Source organism: Anolis carolinensis, chromosome 2, assembly GCF_035594765.1.
Source record: "Anolis carolinensis isolate JA03-04 chromosome 2, rAnoCar3.1.pri, whole genome shotgun sequence".
Taxonomy (NCBI): domain Eukaryota; kingdom Metazoa; phylum Chordata; class Lepidosauria; order Squamata; family Dactyloidae; genus Anolis; species Anolis carolinensis.
Window position 1 is genome coordinate 16544497 of NC_085842.1, and position 27549 is coordinate 16572045.

At 44.4% G+C, this 27549-nt stretch overlaps 2 protein-coding genes and 1 long non-coding RNA gene across 4 annotated transcripts; 1 reads left to right on the plus strand and 2 right to left on the minus strand.

Annotated features, from left to right (window-relative positions):
- Positions 1–255: 255 nt before the first annotated feature.
- On the minus strand, positions 256–11329 carry LOC100560475 (zinc finger protein 665). Its single transcript, XM_016996348.2, has 5 exons — positions 9300–11329; positions 9056–9161; positions 7311–7390; positions 6574–6694; positions 256–4805 (listed from the first exon to the last, which is right to left on the minus strand). The coding sequence occupies exons 1-5, from the start codon at positions 9981–9983 to the stop codon at positions 3100–3102; spliced, it is 2697 nt and encodes an 898-aa protein (XP_016851837.2). The 5' UTR covers positions 9984–11329; the 3' UTR covers positions 256–3099.
- Positions 6581–8016, plus strand: LOC134296997 (uncharacterized). Its single transcript, XR_010003749.1, has 2 exons — positions 6581–6715; positions 7681–8016. It is a non-coding gene; the product is annotated as an uncharacterized LOC134296997 (long non-coding RNA).
- A 1649-nt stretch (positions 11330–12978) lies between the features above and the next one.
- LOC134292349 (gastrula zinc finger protein XlCGF57.1-like) lies at positions 12979–27274 on the minus strand. 2 transcript variants are annotated; one of them, XM_062973273.1, is made up of 5 exons: positions 26555–27274; positions 23994–24099; positions 17963–18042; positions 17639–17759; positions 12979–16509 (listed from the first exon to the last, which is right to left on the minus strand). In XM_062973273.1, exons 1-5 carry the CDS (start codon positions 27257–27259, stop codon positions 15470–15472), a joined length of 2052 nt encoding a protein of 683 aa, XP_062829343.1. In that variant the 5' UTR covers positions 27260–27274; the 3' UTR covers positions 12979–15469. The 2 variants fall into 2 exon arrangements, with proteins under 2 accessions (XP_062829343.1, XP_062829344.1); XM_062973274.1 differs by lacking the exons at positions 17639–17759; positions 17963–18042.
- Positions 27275–27549: the final 275 nt, after the last annotated feature.

Sequence of the window (27549 nt, forward strand, 5' to 3'; positions counted from 1 at the left end):
GGAGAGGGGTACGTGCTAAAGAGATGTGCTGGTTTTTAAATTTTTCTTTTATAATTAAAGCTGCCACCAACCTAAGATGGGTAGGATTTTTGTTTTAGAATTATTTGAGGTAAACTTCTCCCACTTCTGCCAACATTGCTGTTACCCCTGGCTCCCAAACAACTGTTTATTGAGAGGCTTTTCTGTAGTACCAGGGTGTTAAAAGGTTGGAACTATCACACAGGCTTGATGATGGAATGAGGCACTGTAGAGACGTTTTGAAAGTTAAATAGAACAAGATTTATTTTCTTTAAAACAGATAGCTAACTACTTCTGAGAGGTACGAAAGCGTGACTTGTTACAAAAGTTCTTTGGCTTGACTTGGTTGTTTGCTCAGTTCACTTAGTTACAGACAGATTTAACCAGACCAATCTAACTATTGGTTAACACAACCCTCGCTCTATCTCTAAAAATAGTAACAAGTTTGACTAATCTAACTAGGTAGTCCCCTGGATTATTAACTAACTCTATCCTAGAGTTCTTCCTGTTAACTAGCCCAGCCAAGAGTCAATCCCTTGTGCCAATTCCCACAAGAAATCAAATTGCTGTCAGCTCACAGCAAGCAACTCTCTACCCTACACTTCCAAACTCCCTCTCTCTCCCAATAACTCTCCAACTCCGACTCTCAACTCCAACTCACGCAAACTCCAACTGAAGCTCCCTTCCTTCTTTTCCCTCCTAAGACGGCTCCTCCCAACATCCTCTGTCAAATCCTAGGAGTCTCCAATCTCCTCCCCTTTTCAACCAGCCTCACTTAAGATGTCTGCCTCTCTGGCATTCCCTCCCAAAATGGAGACCTGCCCTACTGTTATCCAGGCTCCCTTTCCAGCCTAACAGGTAAGATTCACTACACCATCCATCCATCTTGCCCTTGGTCGGCCTCTCTTCATTTTTCCTTCCATTTTCCCCAGCATCGTGATCTTTTCCAAACTTTCCTCTCTTCTCATGATGTGGCCAAAATACTTCATCTTTGCCTCTAGTATCCTTCCCTCCAGTGAGCAGTCGGGCATTATTTCCTGGAGGATGGACTGGTTGGTTCTTCTTGTGGTCCAAGGCACTCTCAGGATTTTCCTCCAGCACCAAAGTTCAAAAGCATCTCTCTTCCTTCGCTCAGCCTTCCTTATGGTCCAGCTCTCGCAATCATAGGTTACTATGGGGAATACCATTTTTTCACTATCCGGACCTTTGTTGTCAGTGTGATGTCTCTGCTCTTCACTATTTTATCACTGTTGGCCATTGCTCTCCTCCCTAGAAGTAGACGTCTTCTGACTTCCTGGCTGCAGTCTGCATCTGCAGTGATCTTCGCAGTTAGAAATATAAATTCTGTCACTGCATCCACATTTTCTCCTTCTATTTGCCAGTTATTAATAGGTGTAGTTGCCATGATCTTGGTTTTCTTGATGTTTAACTGCAACCCAGCCTTTGCACTTTCGTCTTTCACTTTGGTGATAAGGCTCCTCAGCTCCTCCTCACTTTCGGCCATCAGAGTGGTATCATCTGCATACCTAAGGTTGTTAATGTTTCTTCAAGTAATTTTAACTCTGGCCTTGGATTCGTCAAGCCCCGTATGCCGCATGATGTGTTCTGCGTACAAGTTGAATAGGTAGGGTGAAAGTATGCAGCCCTGCTGTACTCCTTTCCCAATCTTGTACCAGTCTGTTGTTCCATGATCTCTTCTTACTGTGGCTACCTGGGACTTGTCCACAGCTACAAGGTATACGGTAGACTTCTGCAGAGGTGAGAAGATGCCTCTTTTCCTTTGCTGAAGGTAGCATTTGTTGGAATTTCTTCGTGGATCTGTTGATGTTATACAGTGTTCCCTCACTTATCACTGCGGTTAGGTTCCAGGACCACCTGCAATAAGTGAAAATCTGCGTAGTAGACACGCTATATTTATTTTAATATTTATACATTATTTTAAGTTTTTATCAACCAATTGTGTGTTGATAAATTGCCTCCTTCTCCTCCCATTGCCGCTTGGGCTCCTTTTCTCTCCCTTTGGCTTCTACTTCCTCCCTTCCTTAGGTTGTAAATTGTAATTTTTCCAAAAGGCCTTTGACAATTGATCCTTGTAGGTTCGATGTCTGCCTACTTAACAATAGACCCACTGGTATGCCTTCTCAGTATTATACTTAGCACTTCATTGACTATGTCAGCTGTGTAACTACCTCTCCCTGACTCTGACATATTTTGCACTTTGGCCCAGATCCGTGCATTCATTTCCTGTTTTAACACTTTATTTTGTATGTTGACCTTTTATGACTGTTTTTATTGATGCTGATGTTTTATTGTTGAGTAATTTGTTTTATTGTTTTGCTTCTGCTTCTATATTGTTGTGTCTGGGCAAGGCCCCATGTAAGCCACCCCGAGTCCCTTTGGGGAGATGGGGCGGGGTATAAGAATAAAGTTATTATTATTATTATTATTATTATTATTATTATTATTTATGATTTATAGTAGTTTTTTTTAGAGTTTATTGAAAAACTGCGAAACAGTGAATCCGCAGTGAACCGCGAAGAAACACTGTATTGTGTTTCTTCATCAGCTTTCCTATGCGATCAATGGTTCCCTTGATGTATGAACACTTTTCCTCTGGTTGGATCTTTTTTGGATATTTCACCAAAAGAAGCCAGTTTGTTCAGAAAGAAAGATTTTTTAAAATGTCAGTTATTTCTGAAACAGCAAAAACAAAGAAATACTATTTTAAAGTCATCTCTCTCTAGTACAGAAGCTCAGTCTCCTTGTGGTTTGGATAAGGGGCAATAAGGGCGGTGTTTCTTCTGGCGAAAGCTCTTTCTGCACTCCGGGCATTTAAAGGGTTCTTCCCCCCGAGTGTGTTGCTAGATGAAGATAGAAGGTTCGCTTCAGTTTGAAACTTCTTCCACACTCCAAACAGTGAAATGGTTTTTCCTCAGTGTGGATTCTTTGATGTTGTGTGAGCTTTGCTTTCCGTGCGAAGCCCTCCTCACAGTCCAAGCATTTGAATTGTTTTTCCCCAGAGTTTGTTGCTTGATGAGCAACTAGACATCTTTTCTTTGTAAAAGAGCTTTCGCACTCTAATCATTTAAAGGTTTTTTCCCCAGTGTGGATTCTTTGATGTCGTGTGAGGCTTGCCTTCCGTGTGAAGCCCTTCCCACAATCCAAACATTTAAATAGCTTTTCCTTAGCATGAGTAGCTTCATGATTGGTGAGACCTGTCTTCTTACTAAAACCCTTTCCGCACTCCACGCATTTAAAGGGTTTCTCCCGCGAGTGAATTGTTTGATGAGATGTGAGATGTCCCTTCAGAATAAAAGACTTTCCACACTCCAAGCATTTAAATGGTCTTTCCCCAGAATGAATTGCTTGATGGTTAGCCAGATGCATCTTGTGAATGAAGCCCTTTCCACACTCCAAACATTTAAATGGTCTCTCTCCAGAATGAATTGCTTGATGGTAAGTCAGATGCATCTTCTGAACGAAGCTCTTTCCACACTCCAAGCATTCAAATGCCTTCTCCCGAGTATGGGTAGCTTGATGATAGGTGAGGCTTTTCTTCTGAGTGAAACACTTTCCACACTCCAAGCATTTAAAGGGTTTCTCCTGCAAGTGAATTGTTTGGTGACAAGTGAGGCTTGTCTTCTGAGTGAAACCCTTTCCGCACTCCACACATTTAAAGGGTTTCTCCCGCAAGTGAATTGTTTGATGAGAAGTGAGATGTCCCTTCAGAATAAAAGACTTTCCACACTCCAAACATTTAAATGGTCTCTCCCCAGAATGAATAGCTTGATGGTAAGTCAGATACATCTTGTGAGTGAAGCCCTTCCCACACTCCAAGCATTTAAATGGCTTCTCCCCAGTATGAGTAGCTTGATGATAGGTGAGATTTGTCTTTTGAGTGAAGCCCTTTCCACACTCCAAGCATTTAAATGGCTTCTCCCCAGTATGAATTGCTAAATGACGAGTCAGGCTCATCTTGTGAATGAAGCCCTTTCCACACTCCAAGCATTTAAATGGCTTCTCCCCAGTATGAATTGCTAAATGACAAGTCAGGCTTATCTTGTGAATGAAGCCCTTTCCGCACTCCACGCATTTAAAGGGTTTCTCCCGCAAGTGAATTGTTTGATGAGAAGTGAGATGTGTCTTCAAAATAAAAGACTTTCCACACTCCAAACATTTAAATGGTCTCTCCCCAGAATGAATTGCTTGATGATAAGTCAGATGCATCTTCTGAATGAAGCCCTTTCCACACTCCAAGCATTTAAATGGCTTCTCCCCAGTATGAGTAGCTTGATGATAGGTGAGGCTTATCTTCTGAGTGAAACACTTTCCACACTCCAAGCATTTAAATGGCTTCTCCCCAGTATGGGTAGCTTGATGATAGATGAGATTTGTCTTCTTATTGAAGCCCTTTCCACACTCGAAGCATTTAAATGGCTTCTCCCCAGTATGAATTGCTAAATGACGAGTCAGGCTTATCTTGTGAATGAAGCCCTTTCCGCACTCCAAACATTTAAATGGCTTCTCCCCAGTATGTGTAGCTTGATGATAGGTGAGGCTTATCTTGTAAATGAAGCCCTTTCCACACACCAAGCATTTGAACTTTTTATCTCTGGTATGAGTTGCTTGATGACGAGCAGTGCTTTTCTTATCACGGAAACATTTTCCGCACTCCAAGCACTTAAATGGCTTCCTCTTAGCGTATGTTGCTTGCTGACCAGAGAGTCCCAGGTCCTTCTTCTCTCCACAGTCCCAGTATTGAGATGATTCCCCTTCTCTGTGAGTTTCTTGACAACAAAGAAAGAGAACACATATTAAAAAAACCAAAATCTTGATAGGTATCATTCAAGTGTTCACCAGCAATTTAGGTAATTAATCCCATTGCTGAGCTTCTCTTACTTCAAGAGTTTCCTTCTTCGCTTATCTCAAAATCTACTTTCTTGTTACTTCCAACTATCAGACCTGGATGTATCCTCTTTTGCAAGACTAAATGCTAACTTCCTGAGGTAGCAAACCATAAAATCATGTAGAAGATACCACTTTCCCCAAGGCTCGGGTGGGTGAAACCATGGATATGAATATACAGGGTACATGCTATTGTTACCAATTGATCTGATTAACTGTGGGAAAAAAGCGCCTATTTCTGTATTTTTGGAAAAGGTATTTCCAATAATAAACCAAATTACAAACAAGCAGTTCTTGTTGACCCAGAAACAGGACTGCTCTTCGCATTTTGTGACAACTCTGAGGGATTGCAGCCTAAATGCTAAATATTTTTGGGTTTTTATTGTTGTATGATTGCTATTTTATTTTGTATCAAAAGCATTGCATAAATAATTATAAAACTGATAAAAATAGAGGGAAAACAAGCAGCTAAATAATTTTTGACTAAAAACGGGAAACAGCATAGATTGCTGATTGCCAATAGATGAGCATTAGAAAAGAAAGTGGACGACCTCTCAACTGGAGTGGTTTGAATTTTGGGCTATGGATCTTCCAGACACTTATTTGTTGGAAATAGCAACCTTCTACGAGCCTCCTATACTAGTTATTTGTTATGTATATAATTGAGATTGTTTACTATATTGTATTCATATATTGGTATGTAGTTTTCCCCTTAACTCTATGTTGTTTGATTGTTGTGGGAGGGACTACAGACCATGTGACCAGATCTGGACTATTCAAACTGAAACTCAATTTCTGAAATCAATATGCTTCAGTTCGAGTTCGTATGCAGTATGCTTCAGTATGTATTTAGCAAAGTACGCAATAGTATGTAGCTGAGTACAGTACACTGCAGAGAGTAGTCAGTTTATACTGAGTCTGTGTTCAGTAATGTATTAAACTGAAGAAAGTGTTAGTCTGTACACAAAAGAGAAGAGACTGAAACAGAATGCTTATAGAACCAATAAGCAGTGTACCTGTATGCTGAATACATGACGTTTGTAAGTAAATCAACTCTGTTAACTTTGAACAAATACTACTTATTTTTGGTCTCTTCAGAGCATGATTTAAAAGCAACATATTTTATGGAAGAGTAGATGTTTCTGGGCAACTGAAATAACACTTTTGAAGATCTGCTATATGTTGTATGCATTGCCTTATCTTTGTTCCTAACAGTTCAAAGAGAAAACCAGGGATATCAGTTTAACAACTGAGAAACCTAAATTTCCTTGCATGAATACTAGTTGATATTTAACACTAAGGATAAGATTGACTCAAGCAAATTTTTAACTCTTCTCGGGAAGATCATACTTTATGATTATTCCAAATAGTGTGAATGCCAATTAATCTCCAAAAAGGGTCACACTTCCAAATGGCTATTCTGGTTTTACAAAATTTATGATCTCAAAAAAGTCATAATTTCCAAAGGTTATGTCTTTCAAAAGGCTATGATTTCCAAAAATATTTGATTCCCTGCTCAGTCATGGAAACCTATTGAGTCACATAATATCAGCCCCAGAAAACCCTGTGATAGATTTGTTCGAGGCTTGCCATTGTGTGGCTATGCCATTCTGTTACTAATACTTTTTTTTATAAAAGAGGGAGCCTTACTTAAAGAGGACACAGTCTCCACATTTTCCTTCATGACTTGTTGATGCAAGGCCTTTTGGTCCAGATCCAGCAGGGCCCACTCCTCATCACTGAAAAACACAGCCACCTCTTGGAAGGTCACCTGGACAAAGAAACATTATTGGTAAGCAGAAAACGCTGACCCCAGCAGAAAATCAGTTGCTTCTGGTGGCTGATAGAGATGTCCATATTTACACAGACTTGGCTGCAGGCATTTTGGATGGCATGATTTTAATATTGAATGTAATGTGTGTGTGTAGAGTCTTGCTTATCCGACACACCGTATTATCCGATGCCCTGACGCCCGGGGCAGTCCTCCCTTCCTCGCTCGGTCACCAGGCTGGGTCCCAGTGCTGCCGGGAACCGGCTGGGTGAGTGAGTGAGTGAGCAAGGGATGGAGGGAAAGCGAGTGAAGGAGGGCGTCAAAGGCCCTCCCTCCCTCCCTCCCTCCCTCCCTCCCTCACTCACTCACTCGGCTGGGTCCCAGTGCAGCTGTTTAAGATAATAATAATAATAAAAATAATAAAACTTTATTTGTATTCCGCCCTATCTCCCCAAAGCTTACTGTTCGTATGTGATTGAAGGCATTGAATAATTGCCACCTGAGTCCCCTTTGGGATAGAAAAAGGCGGGATATAAATAGGGTAAATAAATAAAAAAAATAAGTAAAATGGAAAGAGGGGATCCCTTCTTGGTCCATAAGGGATTCTATCACCTACCTGATCTGGTGTCATAGAATGTGTGCTGCGTTCATCAAAAGGAAGAGGCAAGCGAGTATGTGTTGGTTCTGATTCACCTCCTGTAGGAATAGAAAAGACAAGGGCATTTTTAATTGGCCATGGTCTCCATTTCTAGTGGTATCAGCTTCTCAATAGTAACAGCGGTTCAACAATGGAGTATGCTGCGACCTGGGAGTGTGATGGAGTCTCTTTCTCTGGAAGCATTTACACAGAGGATAGATAGGCATCCATTAGGAGTGCTTTGAATGTGTATCCTTGCATGGAAGAGAGCTAAGACTGGATGGCCCTTGTGGGCTTTTCTAACTCTAGGATTCTGTTATTTTATTATTCTATTATTCAATCATGGAAGGCACAGCCCTGAAATGGCACGACCTGAGCAAGGAAGAGTAAGGCGTTGTTGTTGTTGTTGTGTGCCACCAGGCCAACTTCGACGGATGGTGATGCTATGATGAGAGACCTCCAAGCCATGTCTGCTCAGATCTTGGCGATTCAGGACAGCCACGGCTCCCTTGGTGGAGTGCATTCTCCTACAGTCCAATCTCTCTCTTTTCCTGCTGCCTTCTCTTTTACTAAAACTTATTGTCTTTTATAGTGAGCCCAGTGTAATTGTGATATGGCCACATTACAACTATGTCAGTTCAGACATCTTGGCTTCTAGTGGGAATTAAAGCTTGATTTTCTCTGGGACCCGTGTATTTGCCTTTTTAGCCGACGGCATCCATGAAACTCTCCTCTAACGCATTTCAAATCAGCTTTCTTCACTGTACAGCTTTCAAGTCATACATAAAAAGCCACCCTGCGGCCTCTAATACATTAGTCAAGGAACTATGAGAGTAGTTGACATCAGCAACAACCTCTGGCCTGGATACTTCAGCCCTTTTATACACCCTGATCCCTGTTGGGCTCTTTGAGGAATGTGTCCTCCCCCTGCTTTTTTTGGTGGATATTAGGGGGAAAAAATTATACATAACCCAATTGAAAAATAGGTTCTTATCATGGGAATAGCATAGCAGTATGTATAGCAATATGACATTCTTTTAGCATATTTCCCTCTTAACCTTCTGTTCTCCAGGCTAACCATGCTTGGCTCCCTAAGCTGCCCCTCGTAGGGATTCATGATATCCAGACCTATGACCACTTTGGTCACCTTTGGCCAGGTACAGCCATAGAGCCCTGTAGTTGTTTTAATTTGTTTTTTAAAGGAAGTGATCGGGGAGAAATAAGAAACGTTTAAGTTTGCAGCCGGATGTTTTCTCTGGCTTCCTATGAGTAGTGGCCATGGGAACAGACTGGGAGCAGGAGACAGCAGTGGAGAGGACAAACAGCCACAACACACCCACCATATATGTCAGTGGCCGCAAAGTCACTGCACATTATCACATGGCTGAGATTGCTTTGGAAGACTGACTTAATGCATGTTGAACAGCCCTAATATTCAAAAAGAGCTACTTAAACACAACTTGAAGATCGGCTTGCATGAGTTTATGGTGATGTCATGCAAAGCCAACCACCAATGCAGCTCACATCCCTAGGCACTACATTCCTAATGATGCACCCAAAAATGCTTTGTTTTTTAAGTTGCTTGATTGTATTGTTTACGCATGTTCAGTAGAATCTGTATGTCTAAAGGCTCCTAGATCCCTTCCATACAGATATATGTTCACTGAGCCACAAAGACTCAAAAGGAGTGGAGTAAAGACATCCAAGTGTCCCTTGGTATTTACTTGTGGATCTGGGTAGTTCTCTTTGTCCTGCACAATCCAGCATCCGGCTGCCGGTGGAGAGGGGCCTTTCTAATGCGGTGGCCACTTCTGCACACAAGTCCTGTGCCTGTAAATACACCAAAGGACACAGATTAAAGAATGATAAGAAATCAAGGGAAAGAAGCGAGTGAGGGCTCTGGAGTTTGATTCCCATCATAATGAGCATCCCTGCCTCCTTGAGAGTGTGGGGAGAAGATTCTCTCACCTGTTGCTCCCTCTCCGTCTGCTCTTCTCCCCGACTCAGGAGGAATCCTTCAGCCAAAGCCACGGCCTGGGAACTGGTCTCTGCCCCACATTCCCTCACCCAGCGCTCCATCTCTGCAGGAAGGACGGCCAGGAACTGCTCCAGGAGCACCAGGTCCAGCATCTCCGCCTTGGAGTGCTTCTCTGGCTTCAGCCACAGGCGGCAGAGAGAGTGGAGGCGGCTGCAAACCTCTCGGGGCCCCAAAGTCTCCTTGTAGTTGAACTGCCTGAAGCTCTGGCTTGGCGCTGCCTCTGAAGGTGGGCTGTCTCCCCGCAGCCCCTTCCCCACAAGGCCTCCTTCCCAGAACTGCCCTCCATTCCCAGCAGGAAAGGCAGGAGGGTCCTTGCTTGGCTCAAGATCTAAGGCTTCTTGCTTTCCCACCTGCCCTGTGTCCTTGCAGCCAGGCTCCAGCCTGGGCAGAAGAGCCATCTCCCTCTTGGGAAGGCACACTCTCTCCTCCTCCACAAGCCTTGCAAGGCTCACCCACTCACTCCTCCTCCTCCAGGAAGATTCCCACATGGCCAGAAGAGGAGGGACCTCGCGTGCAGGAGGCTTATCATTGGCCATTGACTTCCCCCCTAGGAATCCACTCCTTTGCTTTAACTCTTTGGAAGCCACAGAGCAAAACCTCCCTCTGAAAGACATGGGGAGATGCTGCTTTCAAGGCATTTCCCCAGGAACAGGAGAGGGTTTGAATAACTTAAAAGCAGCAGTTCCCAAACCAAGGTCCCCTGGATGTTTGGACTTTAATCCCACAATCCATAATCCTTGGCCAAGGAAGAGGAGGCTTCTGGGAGTTGGAAACCAAAACATCCCAGAATCCCATACACTGACTAATGGTACTCTCAGTGTTATTAGACAGCATACCTGTTTAAGGTATAGGACTATGCTGGGGCCCTAGACTTTAGTCCCCAAATGCTTTTAGAGCTGCAAAAGGGAACCACAAAAAATCAAATCAAGTTCGGCTGCTAGAACTGACCATTGTAGATGGTTGGGGTGAATTACATAAATAAAGTTTCACACAGGAACCACGGTGACATTTGGGAGGCCCCCACGTAGAACCGCAGCAGCAGTTGAAGCGGACAAGTTTGTTTTTGAAGAACCTTAGGTTGCAAAGACTGAAAATGCCAAAATATGGAAGATAAGAGCAGAGAGAGATCTTTTCATTTCTTGTAACTTTACACAGTTCGGATCATTATCATCTAATGGCAATAGCCCACTCAAATAGTATTGATCTTGTTTTAAGGGCTGTATGGCCATGTTACAGTAGCATTGTCTCCTGACATGCATTTTTTCTGCCTCTGTGGTTGGAATCCTCAGAAGTTTGTTCAGAGTTCTGTTGGAAATGAGGCAACAGAACCTTGCCTACTTGCCCTCCTATGGCTGGAGTACGAGGTTTAGCTCTTCAATGGTTCAATTTGTTTCTCTGGGACCGGAGACAGAGGGTGGAGTTGTCAGGCCAAAGCTCTGAGAGCTCCTGCCTTTGCTGTGGAGTTCCCCAGGGTGCTATCCTTTCGCCCCTGTTATTTAACATCTACGTCCGACCACTTGCTGGACTAGTGCGGAGCTTTGGCATAGAGTGCTACTAGTATGCAGATGATACCCAGCTACTCTTGCGTCTCGAACCTGGGACAACCACGATTCCTGAGAACTTTAAGCTGTGTTTGGAAGCAGTGATGAGTTGGCTGCGATCAAGTAGACTAAAAGTGAATCCCACGAAAACTGAGATACTCTGGCCTGGCCAGCCACCAAAGTTAACCCAGTCACTGCCTGATTTCGATGGGGAAGTTCTGGTTCCGTCTGCTACTGTTAGAAGCCTTGGGGTTGTGTGGACTCATCGCTGACGATGGAGGCCCAGATCACTGCCATAAGTAAGCAGGCCTCTTTTCATCTTCGCCAGGCAAGGAAATTGGCATCCTACCTCTCGACAGAAGCATTGGCAATGGTAAACCATGCAACAGTCACCACTAGGTTGTTGTATGTCTTTCGGGCTGTGTGGCCATGTTCCAGAAGCATTCTCTCCTGACGTTTCGCCCACATCTATGGCAGGCATCCTCAGAGGTTGTGAGGCAACCTCTGAGGATGCCTGCCATAGATGTGGGCGAAACGTCAGGAGAGAATGCTTCTGGAACATGGCCACACAGCCCGAAAGACATACAACAACCCTGTGATCCCGGCCATGAAAGCCTTCGACAACACATAGTCACCACTAGGTTGGATTATTGTAACACCTTATATGCTGGCCTTCCGAAGACAAAAACCCAGAAGATCCGAATGGTCCAAAATGTGGCGGCCAGGCTGCTAGCAGGATCATCTATAAGATCCCATATTACACCGATTCTGAAACAACTGCATTGGCTACCAATAGAACATCGGATCTCTTACAAGATACTGATCCTAACATTTAGAGCTCGAAATGGGCAAGGACCATTATATCTTAAGGACTGCCTCATTCCTTTTTTCCATCAGTGGTCACCTCGACCCTCCCAGGAAAATCTCCTATACGTACCGGGCCCTAGGGAGGTACACCTGAAAGCTACAAGGCGTAGAGCCTTTTTGATCTATGCTCCAATTCTGTGAAACTCATTGCCTCCATATGTTAAAGCACTGTCGGAGTTGCGACCTTTTGGAAAAGCGGTCAAGACTTGGCTGTTTGGTTGTACATTTAAGTAAATCAGATCTAATTTGCCAAATAGTCACTGTTGAATGTTTTTATGTTGAATGTTTTTATGAGGAATGTTTTCTATTGTGGAATGATATTTTAAATTGTAAGTCGCTCGGAGCACTCTGATGGAGAGCGACTAATTAAGAAGTGAAGTGAAGTGAAGTGAAATGAAGTGGGGTATCTATTTCTCCCTCTGTCTGTCTGTCTGTCTGTCTGTCTGTCTGTCTGTCTATCTATCTATCTATCTATCTATCTATCTATCTATCTATCTATCTATCTATCTATCTATCGACTGTCCAGGGTGGAAGGAGGAACCCTTGTCTGTTTCAAGAAAAAGTGCATGTTGCAATTAGCAAGCTTGAATAGCACTGAGTAGCCCTGGAATGTGCTACGTTAACCAGTATTTGCATAGAGCTATCCTTGTCTCCATTGCCTGGAGGCATCCTCTGTTTGGGAGGGGGTGTTAACTGCAATTTGATAGTTTGCTGTCTGGAATTCCTGTTTCTGAGTGGTGTTCGTTATTTACTGTTTTGATTCTGCTGTTTTTAAATGCTGGCAACCAGATTTTGTTCATTTTCAGAGTCTCCTCCTTTCTGTTTAAATTGTCCATGTGCTTGTGGATTTCAGTGGCTTCTCTGTATAGCCTGACATGGTGGTTGCCAGAGTGGTCCAGCATTTCTGTGTTCTCAAGTAATATTCTGTTCCTCGGGTTGGTTCCTCAAGTGCTCTGCTATGGCCGACTTCTCTGGCTGGATCAGTCTGCAGTGCCTTCCATGTTGACTCGTGTCTGGGCAACGCTGCTGCATTTGGTGGCCCCTATGTAGACTTCTTATCCACAGCTGCATGCTAAATGGAGACTCCTCCAGTGGTTAGAGGACCCCTCCTATCCTCTGATGAACGTGGCATTTATTGAATTTAAACCTAACCGTTTATACAGGACTGTTATGGGAAAATGTAAAAACACAGATAAAGCCATCCAAAGCAGTGTGCGTTTATTTACCTTGAAGCAGAACAATTTCAACTTCTATCCAGTAAGTACATCAGCCTAAGCTGCAAACCTCCTCCCCCTCCAAATTTCATCTAGTCATATGGTGAAGAATTGCAGTTTCATCTAGATTTGGGTAAGAATATGTCCATCATTAACATTAACAACCTTAGATATGCAGATGATACCACTCTGTTGGTTAAAAGTGAGAAGGACCTGAGGAGCCTTATCACCAAGGTGAAAGAAGAAAGTGCAAAACCTGGGTTGCAGTTAAACATCAAGAAAACCAAGATTATGGCAACCAGACTGATTGACATCTGGCAAATAGGGGGAGAAAACGTGGAGTCAGGGACAGACTTTATATTTCTAGGCGTGAAGATCACTGCAGATGCAGCCAGGAAATCAGAAGATGTTTACTTCTTGGGAGGATAGTAATGGCCAACCTCGATAAAATAGTGAAGAGCAGAGACATCACACTGGCAACAAATGTACGCATAGTGAAAGCAATAGTATTCCCCAAAGTAACCTATGGATGTGAGAGCTGGACCATAAGGAAGGCTGAGCGAAGGAAGAGAGATGCTTTTGAACTTTGGTGCTGGAGGAAAATCTTGAGAGTGCCTTGGACCACAAGAAGATCCAACCAGTCCATACTCCAGGAAATAATGCCCGGCTCCTCACTGGAGAGAAGGATATTAGAGGCAAAGATGAAGTATTTTGGCCACATCATGAGAAGACAGGAAAGCTTGGAAAAGATCACGATGCTGGGGAAAATGGAAGGAAAAAGGTAGAGAGGCCGACCAAGGCTGAGATGGATGGATGGATGGTATCCTTGAAGTGACTCGCTTGACCTTGAAGGAACTGGGGGCAGCGACGGCCAACAGGAAGCTTTGGCGTGGACTGGTCCATGAGGTCACGAAGAGTCAGAAACGACTGAACGAGTAAAGAAGATGTCCATCACTTGTCATTAACTCATTAGACCTTTTCTCCTAGCATGACTTGAATTACTCATTGATTAAGGTGAAGTTAACCCTACTGGCTGATTGTTTTGGATTCTTTTATTATTTCAGAATGGAAGAATTCATTAGATGGGAGGCTCAGCAACCATCAAAGGATGCAAAAGAGGAGCACATCAGTTGTATCATGGCTGAGCAGGGAGAAAAGGGGAGAAGGTTCTGTAAGTCCAACAGACATGTGGACAGGGACTGAAAGCAATTGAAAAAGTATAAGGAAGGCTGAGAATATTAAATATTAATATTAAAATATGCTAGACATAATCAGCAACAACAGCTGTTGCAACACTTCGGCAAATCAGAAGCTTCTGGTGCAAGCAATAGAGCAACTGAGCTTAAACAATTGAGGAACTAGATAGGAAACTAACAGGGCCTAGCTATCTATCTAACCCACAGTAGACCTCTTCCCATGCTCATAGAAGAAGAGCAAAAGGAACAGTTGCTTTGCATCTCCTTTGTGGAGAGAAAAAGAGGACTCCCAACATATACTCCATAGACCTGGCCATGAATCTTGTCTAGCCTGAAACCTCTTTTTGTCTTCTGTCTTATTTTCAGTAACTCTTTCTTTGATGGGTTGTTGTGAGTTCTCTGGGCTGTCTGGCCATGTTCCAGAAGAATTCTCTCCTGACATTTTGCCCACAACTATGGCAGGCATGCTCAGAGGCTGAGGTGTCTGTTGGAAAATAAGTGAGTGAGGTTTATATATCTGTGGAATGTCCAGGGTGGGGGAAAGAACCCTTGCCTGCTTGAGGTATGTGTGAGTGTTGCAAATTGCCACCTTGATTAGCATTTTTATGGCCCACAGTTTCAAGGCTTGGCTGGTTGCTGCCTGGGGGAAACATTTGTGGTGAGGTGTTAGCTGGCCCTGATTGATTATTGTCTGGAATTCCCCTACTTTTGAGTCTTGCTCTTTATTTACCATCCTGATGTTAGAGTTTTTTAAATACTGGTAGACAGACTTTGTTCATTTTCATTGTTTCCTCCTTTCTGTTGAAATTGTCCACATGCTTATGGATTTCAATGGCTTCTCTGTGTAGTCCGACATGGTAGTTGTCAGAGTGGTTCATCAAATGCTCTTCTATGGCTCTTCTAGGTCTGTAGATGGTTTGTATATTGTGTTTCTTCATCAGCTTTCCTATGCGGTCAGTGGTTCCCTTGACGTATTGCAAGAACACTTTTCCTCTGGGTGGATCTTTTTTGGATATTTCACCAAATGAAGCCAGCTTGTTGAGAAAGAAAGATTTTTAAAAATTCCAGTCATTCTCGAAAAAGCAACAACAAAGAAATACTATTTTAAAGTCATCTCACTCTATTACAGAAGTTCAGTCTCCTCGTGGTTTGGATGAGGGGCAATAAGGGAGGCGTTTCTTCTGGCAAAAGCTCTTTCTGCACTCCGGGCATTTAAAGGGTTCCTTCCCCCGTGTGTGTCGCTTGAAGAAGATGGAGGGTTTGCTTCAGTCTGAAATTTCGTTCACTCCAAACAGTGAAACGGTTCTCCCCCAGAGTGGATTCTTTGATGTCGTGTGAGGCTTGCCTTCAGTGTGAAACCCTTCCCACAATCCAAGCATTTGAATGGCTTTTCCCCAGCATGAGTAGCTTCATGATTGGTGAGGCTTGTCTTCTTAGTGAAGCCCTTTCCGCACTCCACGCATTTAAAGGGTTTCTCCCGCAAGTGAATTGTTTGATGAGAAGTGAGATGTCCCCTCAGAATAAAAGACTTTCCACACTCCAAGCATTTAAATGGTCTCTCCCCAGAATGAATTGCTTGATGGTAAGTCAGATGCAACTTCTGAATGAAGCCCTTTCCACACTCCAAGCATTTAAAAGGCTTCTCCCCAGTATGAGTAGCTTGATGATAGATGAGGGCTGTCTTCTGAGTGAAACTCTTTCCACACTCCAAGCATTTAAAGGGTTTCTCCTGCAAGTGAATTGTTTGGTGAGAAATGAGGCTCGTCTTCTGAGTGAAACCCTTTCCGCACTCCACGCATTTAAATGGTTTTTCCCGCAAGTGAACTGTTTGATGGGAAGTGAGATGTCCCTTCAGAATAAAAGACTTTCCACACTCCAAGCATTTAAATGGTCTCTCTCCAGAATGAATTGCTTGATGGTAAGTCAGATACATCTTGTGAGTGAAGCCCTTCCCACACTCCAAGCATTTAAATGGCTTCTCCCCAGTATGAGTAGCTTGATGATAGGTGAGATTTGTCTTCTGAGTGAAGCCCTTTCCACACTCCAAGCATTTAAATGGCTTCTCCCCAGTATGGGTAACTTGATGACGAGTCAGATTTATCTTCTGAAAAAAGCCTTTTCCACACTCCAAGCATTTGAATTTTTTATCTCCCGTGTGCATTGCTTGATGATAAGCAAAGCTATTCTTATTATGGAAACATTTTCCGCACTCCAAGCACTGAAAGCGCTTCCTCTTAGTGTAAGTTTCTTGCTGACCAGAGAGGCACAGCTCCTTCTCCCCACAGTCCCGGTATTGAGATGATTCCTCTTCTCTGTAAGTTTCTTGACAACAAAGACAATGAGAACACATATCAAAAAAAACAAAACCTTAATAGGTATCATTCAAGTGTTCAACAGCAATTTAGGTATATAAATGAGATTGCTTACTATATTGTATATATGCAGTTTCCCCCTTAACTCTATCTTATTTGAGGTTGTGGGAGGGACAAGTGTTAGTCCATACACAAAAGAGAAGAGACTAAAACAGAATGCTGTTTAAACTCTGAATCAATCAGCAGTGTGCCCGTATGCTGAATACATGACATCTGTAAGTAAATCAACTGTGTTAACTTTTATCAAAGACTATTTATTTTTGGTCTCTTGAGAGCATGATTTAAAAGCAATTTTCTTTTATGGGAGAGTATTTTTTTGGGCAACTGAAATAACACTTCTGAAGATCTGGCATATCTTTGTTCCTAAAACTTCAATGAGATAACCAGGGATATCAGTCTAAAAACTGAGAAAACTAAATTGCTTTGCAGAAATACTAGTGGATATTTACCACTAAGGAGAAGATTGATTCGAGCGAGTTTTTAACTCTTTTCGGGAAGATCATACTTTATGTTAATTCCAGATAGTGTGAATGCCAATTAATCTCCAAAAAGGGTCACACTTCCAAATGGCTAAGAAGATTCTGGTTTTACAAAACGTTATGATCTCAAAAAGGTCATAAGTTCCAAAAGGTTATGCTCTTCAAAAGGCTATGATTTCCAAAAATATTTGATTCCCTGCTCAGTCATGGAAACCTACTGGGTGACCTTGGGTGAGTCACACAATATCAGCCCAAGGAAACCCTGTGATAGATTTCTTCAAGGCTTGCCATCAAATGGAAATGACAAGAACAATGGAAAAACGACACCAGCTGTTACAATATGATAGAAACAACTGGTTTCTTTCCAATCTCTTTCAACACTGTGTTGATTTCAAAAAAGACACCTCGGAGTTTGTGACCCTTTTCACATTATGATGGACTTATAGGTAGACGCTATAGTTTAATCGTATATTTAATGTTATTTTATCCTGCTGTGAACCTATGCTAAACCTGGTGAGTTCTCCCCCGCCCTTTAAAATGATATTGTGTGGCTATGTCATTCTGTTACTAATACTTTCTTTATAAAAGAGGGAGCCTTACTTAAAGAGGACACAGTCTCCACATTTTCCTTCATGACTTGTTGATGCAAGTCCCTTTGGTCCGTATTCAGCAGGGCCCACTCCTCCTCACTGAAAGACACGGCCACCTCTTGGAAGGTCACCTGGACAAAGAAACATTCCTGGTAAGCAGGAAACGCTGACCTCAGCCAGAAAACCAGTTGCTTCTGGTGGCCGATATAGATGTCAGTCTTCACACAGGGTCTTTGCTGCAGGCATCTTGGGTGGAAAGAGGGGAGAACAGCACTGCGAAGAGGTCACCGCAAGCCTGAGCCCTTCTTGGCCCATCAGTGATTCTCTCACCTACCTGATCTGGTGTCACAGAATTCGTACTGAGTACATCAAAAGGAAGAGGCAAGCCAGTATGTAGTGGTTCTGATTCACCTCCTGTAGGAATAGAAAAGGCAAGGGTTTTTTTTATCGGCCATGGTCTCCATTTCTGGTGGTACCATCTTCCTAATGGTAAAAGTTGTTCGATAATGGAGTATGCGGTGACCTGAGCATGTGGTGGAGTCTCTTTGTCTGAAGGTTTATAAACAGAGGTGGGATGGGCACCCATTAGGAGTGCTTTGAATGTGTATTCCTGCATGGCAGGGAGCTAGGACTGGATGGTCCTTGTGGGCTTTTCCAAGTCTAGGATTTTGTTATTTTATGATTCTACTAGCTGTGCCCGGCCACGCGTTGCTGTGGCGAAGTATGGTGGTATGGGAAATAAAGTATTGAGGAATTGGTGGTAGTTAAGGTAAAGGGTCAAGGTTTTCCCCTGACATTAAGTCCAGTCTGACTCTGGGGGTTGGTGCTCATCTCCATTTATAAGCCGCAGAGCCGGCGTTGTCCGTAGCCTCCTCGAAAGTCATGTGGTCAGCATGACTGCATGGAGCGTCGTTACCTTCCCGCCGCAGAGGCACCTATTCATCTACTCTCATTTGTATGTTTTCGAACTTCTGGATTGGGAGAAGGTGGGGCTAATAGTGGGGGCTGTGTTCATCTGCGACCTTTGGGTCCAGAAGTTCAGCAGCTCAGCGGTTTAAGACGCTGCGCCATCAGGGGAGCTTATTTTCTCAAGGTTGTGAATATACAATATTTCTGATTGTTTTTTGTCTGTTGGAGGCAAGTATGAATGTTGGAATTAGGGAAAATGATTAGCATGTAATGGGGTTGCAGCTTTAAAGCCTGGCTGTTTTCTGGCTGAGTGAATTTTTTGTTGGGAGGTGTTAGCTGGCCCTGATTGTTTCCCGTCTTGAATTCCCTTGTTTTGAGAGTGGTGTTGTTTGCGATATTTTATGTGCTTCTGTTGTGTGTGGGTGTCAGAAAAGAGAGGATTTGCCAGACTTTGATGATGGGAATACTTTGTTGGGAGGTGTTAGGTGGCCCTGATTGTTTCCTGTGTGGCATGGCCCTGTTTTCAGATTGTTGTTCTTTATGTAGTGTTTTGATTTTAGAGATTGTATTGTTGTGTTTTATTATAGCAGAGTAATTTTTATATATTGATTTTATTGTTTTTGAATATTTGGAGCCAGATTGTATTCATTTTTACAGTTGACAGCAAAATAATAATAATAATAATAATAATAATAATAATAATAATAATAATAGGTCTGGTAATACACACTGCTTCACTGCATTGGAAGAATCCTTTCTTGGGAGGTGTTAGTTGGCTGTGATAGTTTATTTTGTGGCATTCTCAATTTTCCTGATTTCAGAGTGTTATAAAAATAATAAGTTACTATTATTAGTTATTATTATTGTATTGTTGAATGATTATCAATGTTCTAATAATTATTATTCCATTTGTGAATGATTATCACTGTAATAATAATAATAATAATAATAATAATAATAATAATAATAATAATAATAATAATTTACTCTTATTTTGTTAATACATTGTTGGATGATTATCAGTGTTATTATTATTATTATTATGACAGCCTTGAATGTTTATTATAGTTGTAATAATAACTTGTTTGATTAGTTATTATTGCATTGTTGAATGATTATTACTGTTATAATAACAATAATAAATTACTATTATTATTGGTTATTATTACATTCTTAAATGATGACCAGTTATTATTATATTAATAATAATTATTACTGACAGGGAAGGGAAAGGTGAGGGCGATAGGGCTTGAGAGGGAAAAAAGGGGGGCTGCTGAGGCATTGGAGGGGTTGTCATTTGTGGGTGACAACAACAACAACCACAATAACAACAGAAAAGGGGGGGGGGCTCAGCCTGGGCCAACTTGGGCCTTCCCTTGAGTTGTTTTGGGTGCCAACTTCCACCCTTCCTGGTCTGAGACTCTACTTTTCCCCCCCGTCAGGCGTTTAACTGGGTGAGGGGGAAAAGGAAGGGGCCTGAGGCCGGGAAGGGCGGGGGGTTGGCACCCAAAACCACTGGAGGGGAGGCCCAGGCCTGCTGGAGGGCCATGCCCTCCTCTTCCCCCCTCACCTTGAAGTTTTCAAAGAACCGGGGAAGAAGTCCTTGAGGCAGACGAGGGTGTAGACGGCGCTGCGGAGGGCCCGGTAGGAGGAAGGCCGAAGCCGGGAAGAGGAGAGAGGGTGAGGCCGGGGGGAGGGGGGGTCCGCGGGGCCTTCCTGGCGCTGAGGGGAGGGGAGAGGGGCGGGAGGAGGGGGCCTGCTCGGCGACCCTCCATGGGCCCTGAGGGGGGGGAGGAGATTGGGGGGGAGAGGGCAGAGGAATCCGCCTTCCTGCCTGCCTTCCTTCAGCCCAGGCCCAGCTCTGAGGCGAGGTGTTTGTGAGGCCTCCTGGGTGAGGATGATGTGTGTGTGTGCGCGCGCGCTGGAAGGGAGGAGAGGGCGGTGTGCGCGCAGGAGCAGATCGCCTGTTGCGGTTTTTGGGCTTTTGTTGGCCCCGTGATTGTGTTTGCCATCTAATTGTGCTGTATCTTACTGGAGCCGTGGATGATGGGCTATGTTGCCAAATTTCAAGGTTGGGAGGCCTTTACTTTTGTTGTTTTGTGCATCGCCCTGATGCCATTACTCTTTTATATATATAGATGATTCAGTCATGGAAGGCAAGACCTGAGCAAGGCTGGGGATGAAAAGGTGCCTTCAGGCTCACTTTCACTGAGGGTGATTCCATGAATGAGGGACCTCAAAGCCACACGATCCTAAGCAGGTCTGGCTCATGTCTTGGCGATTCAGGACAGCCATGGCTCCCTTGGTGGAGTCCATCCCCCCTACAGTCCAGTCTCTCTCTTTTCCTGCTGTCTTCTCTCTTACCAAAATGTATTGTTTCATCTAGTGAGCCCTGGGTAATTGTGATATGGCCGCATTACAACGATGTCAGTTCAGACATCTTGGCTGTTAGTAGAAATTAAAGCTTGATTTTATCTGCGACCCGTGTATCTGCCTATTTAGCCGACGGCATCCACAAAACTCTCTTCTAGTACATTTCAAATCAGCTTTCTTCACTGTACAGCTTTCAAGTCATACATAGAAAAGATACCTTGCGGCCTCTAATTCATTAGTCAAAGCCACTATGAGAGCAGTTGGCATCAGCAGCAACCTCTGGCCAGGATACTTCAGCCCTTTTAAATACCCTGATCCCCATTGGGCTCTTTGAGGAATTTATCGCCCCATCCTACTTTTTGGTGGATATTGGGGAGAAAATTGTACCTAACCCAACCTAAAAATAGGTTCTCACCATGGGAATAGCATAGCAATATGTATTGCAATATGACATTCTTTCAACATATTCCCCTTTTGACCTTCTGTTCTCCAGGCTAACCATGCCCCGCTCCTTAAGCTGCTCCTTGTAGGGATTCATGATATCCAGACCTAGGATCACTTTGATCACTTTTGGCCAGGTACAGCCACAGAGCCCTGTTGTTGTTTTATTTAATTTGTTTTTAAAGGAACTGAATGGGGAGAAATAAGAAACATTTACGTTTGCAGCCGGACTTTTTCTCTGGCTTGCTATGAGTATGACGCCTGCTCGGCCATGGGAACAGACTGGGAGCAGGAGACAGCAGTGGAGAGGACAAACAGCCACAGCACACCCACCATATATTTCAGTGGCCTCAAAGTCATTGCACATTATTGCATGGTGAAATTGCTTTGGAAGACTGATTTAATGCATGTTGAGCAGCCCTAATTTTCAAAAAGAGCTACTTAAACAGAACTTGAAGATCGGTTTGCATGAGTTCGGCAGCCCGCTGTGAAGCATTTGCTCGGTTCTTTGCGGACAAAGTCGCTCTGATCCGTTCCGACTTTGACACCATATTAACGGCAGTCTCTGAGGATGTAACGAGTGCACCTGCTTGTCCAGTTTTGTTGGATTCATTTCAATTGGTTGAGCTCGAGGATGTGGACAAGATCCTTGGAGAGGCGAGACCGACCACATGCATCCTGGACCCCTGCCCATCCTGGCTGGTGAGAGAAGCCAGAGGGGGTTTGGCCGAGTGGGTGAAGGTGGTGGTGAATGCCTCCCTTCAGGAGGGCAAGTTTCCAGCGAGCCTAAAAATGGCTGTGATCAAGCCGCTGTTGAAAAAGCCATCATTGGATCCCACTCAATTCGGAAACTTTCGGCCTATTTCCAATCTCCCCTATTTGGGCAAGGTCTTGGAACATGTGGTTGCTTCGCAGCTCCAGGGATTCTTGGTTGACACTGATTTTCTGGATCCGGCACAGTCTGGCTTCAGGCCGGGACATGGTACCGAGACAGCCTTGGTCGCCTTAGTCGATGATCTTCGCCGGGAACTGGACAGGGGGAGTGTGTCCCTGCTGGTTCTGCTGGACCTCTCAGCGGCCTTCGATACCGTCGATCACGGTATCATTCTGGGACGCCTCGCGGGAATGGGACTTGGAGGTACTGTCCTGCAGTGGCTCCACTCATTCCTGGAGGGTCGGTCCCAGATGGTGTCATTGGGGGATGCCTGCTCGGCCCCACAACCGTTGACTTGTGGGGTCCCGCAGGGCTCTGTATTGTCTCCCATGTTGTTTAACATCTACATGAAGCCGCTGGGAGAGATCATCAGGAGTTTCGGGGTCCGGTGTCATCTGTACGCAGATGATGTCCAGCTCTGTCACTCCTTCCCACCTGTCACTAAGGAGGCTGTTCAGGTCCTGAACCGGTGCTTGGCCGCTGTGTCGGACTGGATGAGGGCCAACAAATTGAAATTGAATCCAGACAAGACAGAGGTCCTCCTGGTCAGTCGGAAGGCCGAACAGGGTATAGGGTTACAGCCTGTGCTGGATGGGGTCACACTCCCCCTGAAGGCGCAGGTGCGCAGTCTGGGGGTAATCCTGGACTCATCGTTGAGCCTGGAGCCCCAGGTCTCAGCGGTGGCCAGGGGAGCCTTCGCACAATTAAAACTTGTGCGCCAGCTGCGACCGTACCTTGGGAAGCAAGACTTGGCCACGGTGGTCCACGCCCTTGTTACATCCCGTTTAGACTACTGCAACGCACTCTACGTGGGGCTGCCTTTGAAGACTGTTCGGAAGCTTCAGTTAGTCCAACGGGAGGCTGCCAGGTTAATAACTGGAGCGGCGTACAGGGAGCGTACCACTCCTGTGTTACGTCAGCTCCACTGGCTGCCGATTAGCTACCGAGCACAATTCAAGGTGCTGGCTTTAGCCTATAAAGCTCTAAACGGTTCCGGCCCAGCTTATCTGTCCGAACGTGTCTCCCGCTATGACCCACCTCGAAGCTTAAGATCGTCGGATGAGGCCCTGCTCGCGGTCCCGTCAGCCTCACAGGTGCAGCTGGCGGGGACGAGAGACAGGGCCTTTTCAGTAGTGGCTCCCCGCCTATGGAACGCCCTCCCCATTGAAATCAGGCAGGCTCCCTCCCTCCTATCCTTCCGTAGGAAGGTAAAAACTTGGTTGTGGAGCCAGGCTTTCGAATAAGAATCAGCAGCATTAATTACTATTATGTATGCTGGAACTCAACTGACAGACCCAGTCTTTTAAACTTGTACATGCCTATCTATATTTTATAAATGCATTTTATGAATGTTTATGTAAGTTAATTTTTTAACTGATTTATAGTGTATTGTACTGTTTTTATATGTCTGTTTTATTGTAAGCCGCCCTGAGTCCCCTGTTGGGTGAGAAGGGCGGGATATAAATATTGTCATAAATAAATAAATAAATAAATAAATAAATAAAGCCACCAATGCAGCTCACATCCCAAGGCACTACATTCCTAATGATGCAGCCAAAAATGCTTTAAGTTGCTTGATTGTATTGTTTATGCATGTTCAGTAGAATCTGTATAACCAAAGACTCCTAGATCCCTTTCATGCATATATATATTCACTGAGCCACAAAAAGAGTGGAGTAAAGACATCCAAGTATGCATGGGTATTTACTTGTGAAGCCTGGTGGTTCTCTTTGTCCTGCACAATCCTGCATCTGGCTGGCGGTGGAGAGAGGCCTTTCCAATGCAGTGGCCATTTCTGCACACAAGTCGGCCGCCTGAAAAAACACCAAAGGGACATAGATAAAAATTATCAGAAAAATGCAGGGAACAAAATCAACCTCTGTACATGGCATTCATTGACCTTGCAAAGGCATTTGACACAGTGAATTTGACACATTTGACAGCTCTCTGAACCATCCTCCAAAAAATCAGATGCCCTGACAAATTTGTGAACATCCTGCGGCTTCTCCACAATGACATGATGGCAACAGTCTTGGACAGCAATGGCTCCCAAAGTGACACGTTTAGGGTGAAATCAGGTGTCAAACAGGGATGTGTTATCACTCCAACCTTATTTTCCATCTTCATCGCTATGATACTGTTGATGGGAAGCTTCCCACCAGAGTGGAAATCATCTATTGGACAGATGGCAAGCTATTTAACAGCAGACTGAAAGCCAAAACCAAGGTCACAACAACATCTGTTATAGATCTCCAATATGCCAAAGACATCACATTCAGAAGACCTACAAGCCACTCTAAACACCTTTGCAGAAGCATACGAGAAGCTTGGCCTGTTATTGAACATCAAGAAAACCAAAATGCTCTTCAAGCAGGCACCAGCCAATCCCTCTACAATGCCAGAAATACAGCTTGATGGTGTAATATTGGAAAATATTGACCATTTCTGCTACCTTGGCAGCCATCTCTCCGCAAAAGTCAACATTGACACTAAAATACAACACTGCCTGAGCTCTATGAGTGCAGCATTTTTCCGAATGAAACAGAGTGTTTGATGATTGGGACATCTGTAGAAATACCAAGGTGCTCGTTTATAAAGCCACTAGCTGTGCCCAGCCACATGTTGTGGGAATGGTTTCATTGCCAACTTGAATTGCACTTTATAGCCTTGCTGCTTCAAAGCCTGGTCACTTTCTACATAGGGGCATCCTTCCTTGGGCAGATTGAATGGGACAGAGTAGCCTTGTGGCGTCAAAGCCTAGAGGAAATCTTGGTTGGCCAGGTTGAACAGCACTGAATAGCCTTGCTGCTTGGAAGCCTGGCTGCTTTCTACCTTGTGAAATTCTTGGTTGGCCGGGTTGAATAGCAATGGTAAGTCTCAGTGCAGCAAGTAGGAATGCTGCAATTAGTCACCCTGATTAGCATTTAATAGCTTTGCATCTTCAAAGCCTGGCTGCTTCCTGCTTGGGGGAATCCTTTGTTGGGAGGTGTTAGCTGGCTCTGGTTGTTTCCTTTCTGGAATTTCCCTGTTTTCAGAGTGTTGCTCTTTATTTACTCCCCTAATTTTAGAGATTATATTGTTCTGTATTATTATACCACAGCAATTATTAGATATTACATTTATAATCTTATATTATCTGCTTAGAATTGAATTATATGAGGCCTCTTCTACACAGCTGTATAACATCCACACTGAACTGGATTGTATGGCAATATTGATTCAAGATAATCCAGTTCAAAGCAGATATTGTGGATTATCCTGCCTTGGAATTGTGGTTATATAGGTGTGTGGAAGGGCCTTGCATCTACACTGCCATATAATCCAGTTCAAATCAGATAATCTGTATTTTATAGGCAGTGTGGAAGAGGCCTGAGTGAAGGGCCCTGGGCACCATTCTGGCTGAGTGGGTTGCTAGGAGACAAAGTGGGTGTGGCCTACCCTTCTAACATCTCCTAATTTGGACTTATTTTACTAGGATTTTTGTTTGAAAGACATAGATTGGATGACTATGTCTTTTGTGATCAAATTTGGTGTGATTTGGTTCAGTGGTTTTGTTGTTTACTCCATAGTAAAACGGCACATTATATTTTTTTATACATAGATTGTCCTTTCAACCCTGTTATATGCCTGTCTGGATTGTCTACAGACGTCACACTCAACTCCTGGAGTGATCCCATCAGCATTGCCCCCGAAAAATCCTGCAGATCTATTAGGAAGACAGGCAGACAAATGTCAGCGTGCTGGAAGAAGCAATGACCACCAGCATTGAAGCAATGCTCCTACTCCATCAACTCTACTGGACTGACCACATTGTCCAAATGCTCGATCACAGTCTCCCAAAGCAGTTACTCTACCCCCAACTCAAGAACGGAAAGCGGAAAGTTGGTGGGTGGGAAAAGAGATTTAAAGATGGGCTTAAAGCCAACCTTAAAAACGGTGGCATAGACACTGAGAACTGGGAAGCCCTGGTTCTTGAGCGCTCTAGCTGGAGGTCAGCTGTGACCAGCAGTGCTGCAGAATTTGAAGAGGCACAAATGGAGGGGTCATGGGAAAAACCCACCAAGAGGTAAGCGCATCAAGCCAAACCTGACCGGTACCGTATTCCACCTGGAAACGGATGTCTCCATTGCGGGAGAATATGCGGATCAAGAATAGGTCTCTTCAGCTACCTACAGACAAACCCCCAAGACCCCACAATTGGAGGACCATCATCCTCCATCTATGAGGGATCGCCTAAGGCAAGAAAGCGTCAGGAGAAGATTCTCTCACCCGTTGCTCCTTCTCCGTCTCCTCTTCTGCCCGACTCAGGAGGAATCCTTCAGCCAAAGCCACGGCCTGGGAACTGGTCTCTGCCCCACATTCCCTCACCCAGCGCTCCATCTCCGCAGGAAGGACGGCCAGGAACTGCTCCAGGAGCACCAGGTCCAGCATCTCCGCCATGGAGTGTCGCTCTGGCTTCAGCCACAGGCGGCAGAGAGAGTGGAGGCGGCTGCACACCTCTCGGGGCCCCAAAGTCTCCTTGAAGTTGAACTGCCTGAAGCTCTGGCTCTCTGTCCCTGAAGGTGGGCTGTCTCCCAGCAGCCCCTTCCCCACAAGGCCTCCTTCCCAGAACTGCCCTCCATTCCCAGCAGGAAAGGCAGGAGGGTCCGTGCTTGGCTCAGGGTCTGAGGCTTCTTGCTTTCCCACCTGCCCTGTGTCCTTGCAGCCAGGCTCCAGCCTGGGCAGAAGAGCCATCTCCCTCTTGGGAAGGCACACTCTCTCCTCCTCCACAAGCCTTGCAAGGCTCACCCAGTCACTCCTCCTCCTCCAGGAAGATTCCCACATGGCCAGAAGAGGAGGGACCTCGCCTGCAGGAGGCTTCTCATTGGCCACTGACTTCCCCTCTAGGAATCCATTCCTTTGCTTTAACTCTTTGGAAGCCACAGAGCAAAAGCCCCCTCCATAAGACACGGGGAGATGCTGCTTTTGAGGCATTTCCCCAGGAACAGGAGAGGGTTCGGATAACTTAATAGAGGAGTTCCCACACTGAGATCCTCTGAATGTTTGACTTTAATTCCATCAATCTGTAATCCTTGGCCAAGGAAGAGGAGGCTTCTGGGAGTTGGAAACCAAAACATGCCAGGATCCCATACACTGAATAATGGTACTCTCAGTGTTATCAGACAGTATACCTGCTTATGGTATAGGTTTGTATTAGGTGATTCCAAAGGCCTTGGGTGAAACTACATTGGGATCAGTGCAGTATGGAGTAAACAACAAAACCA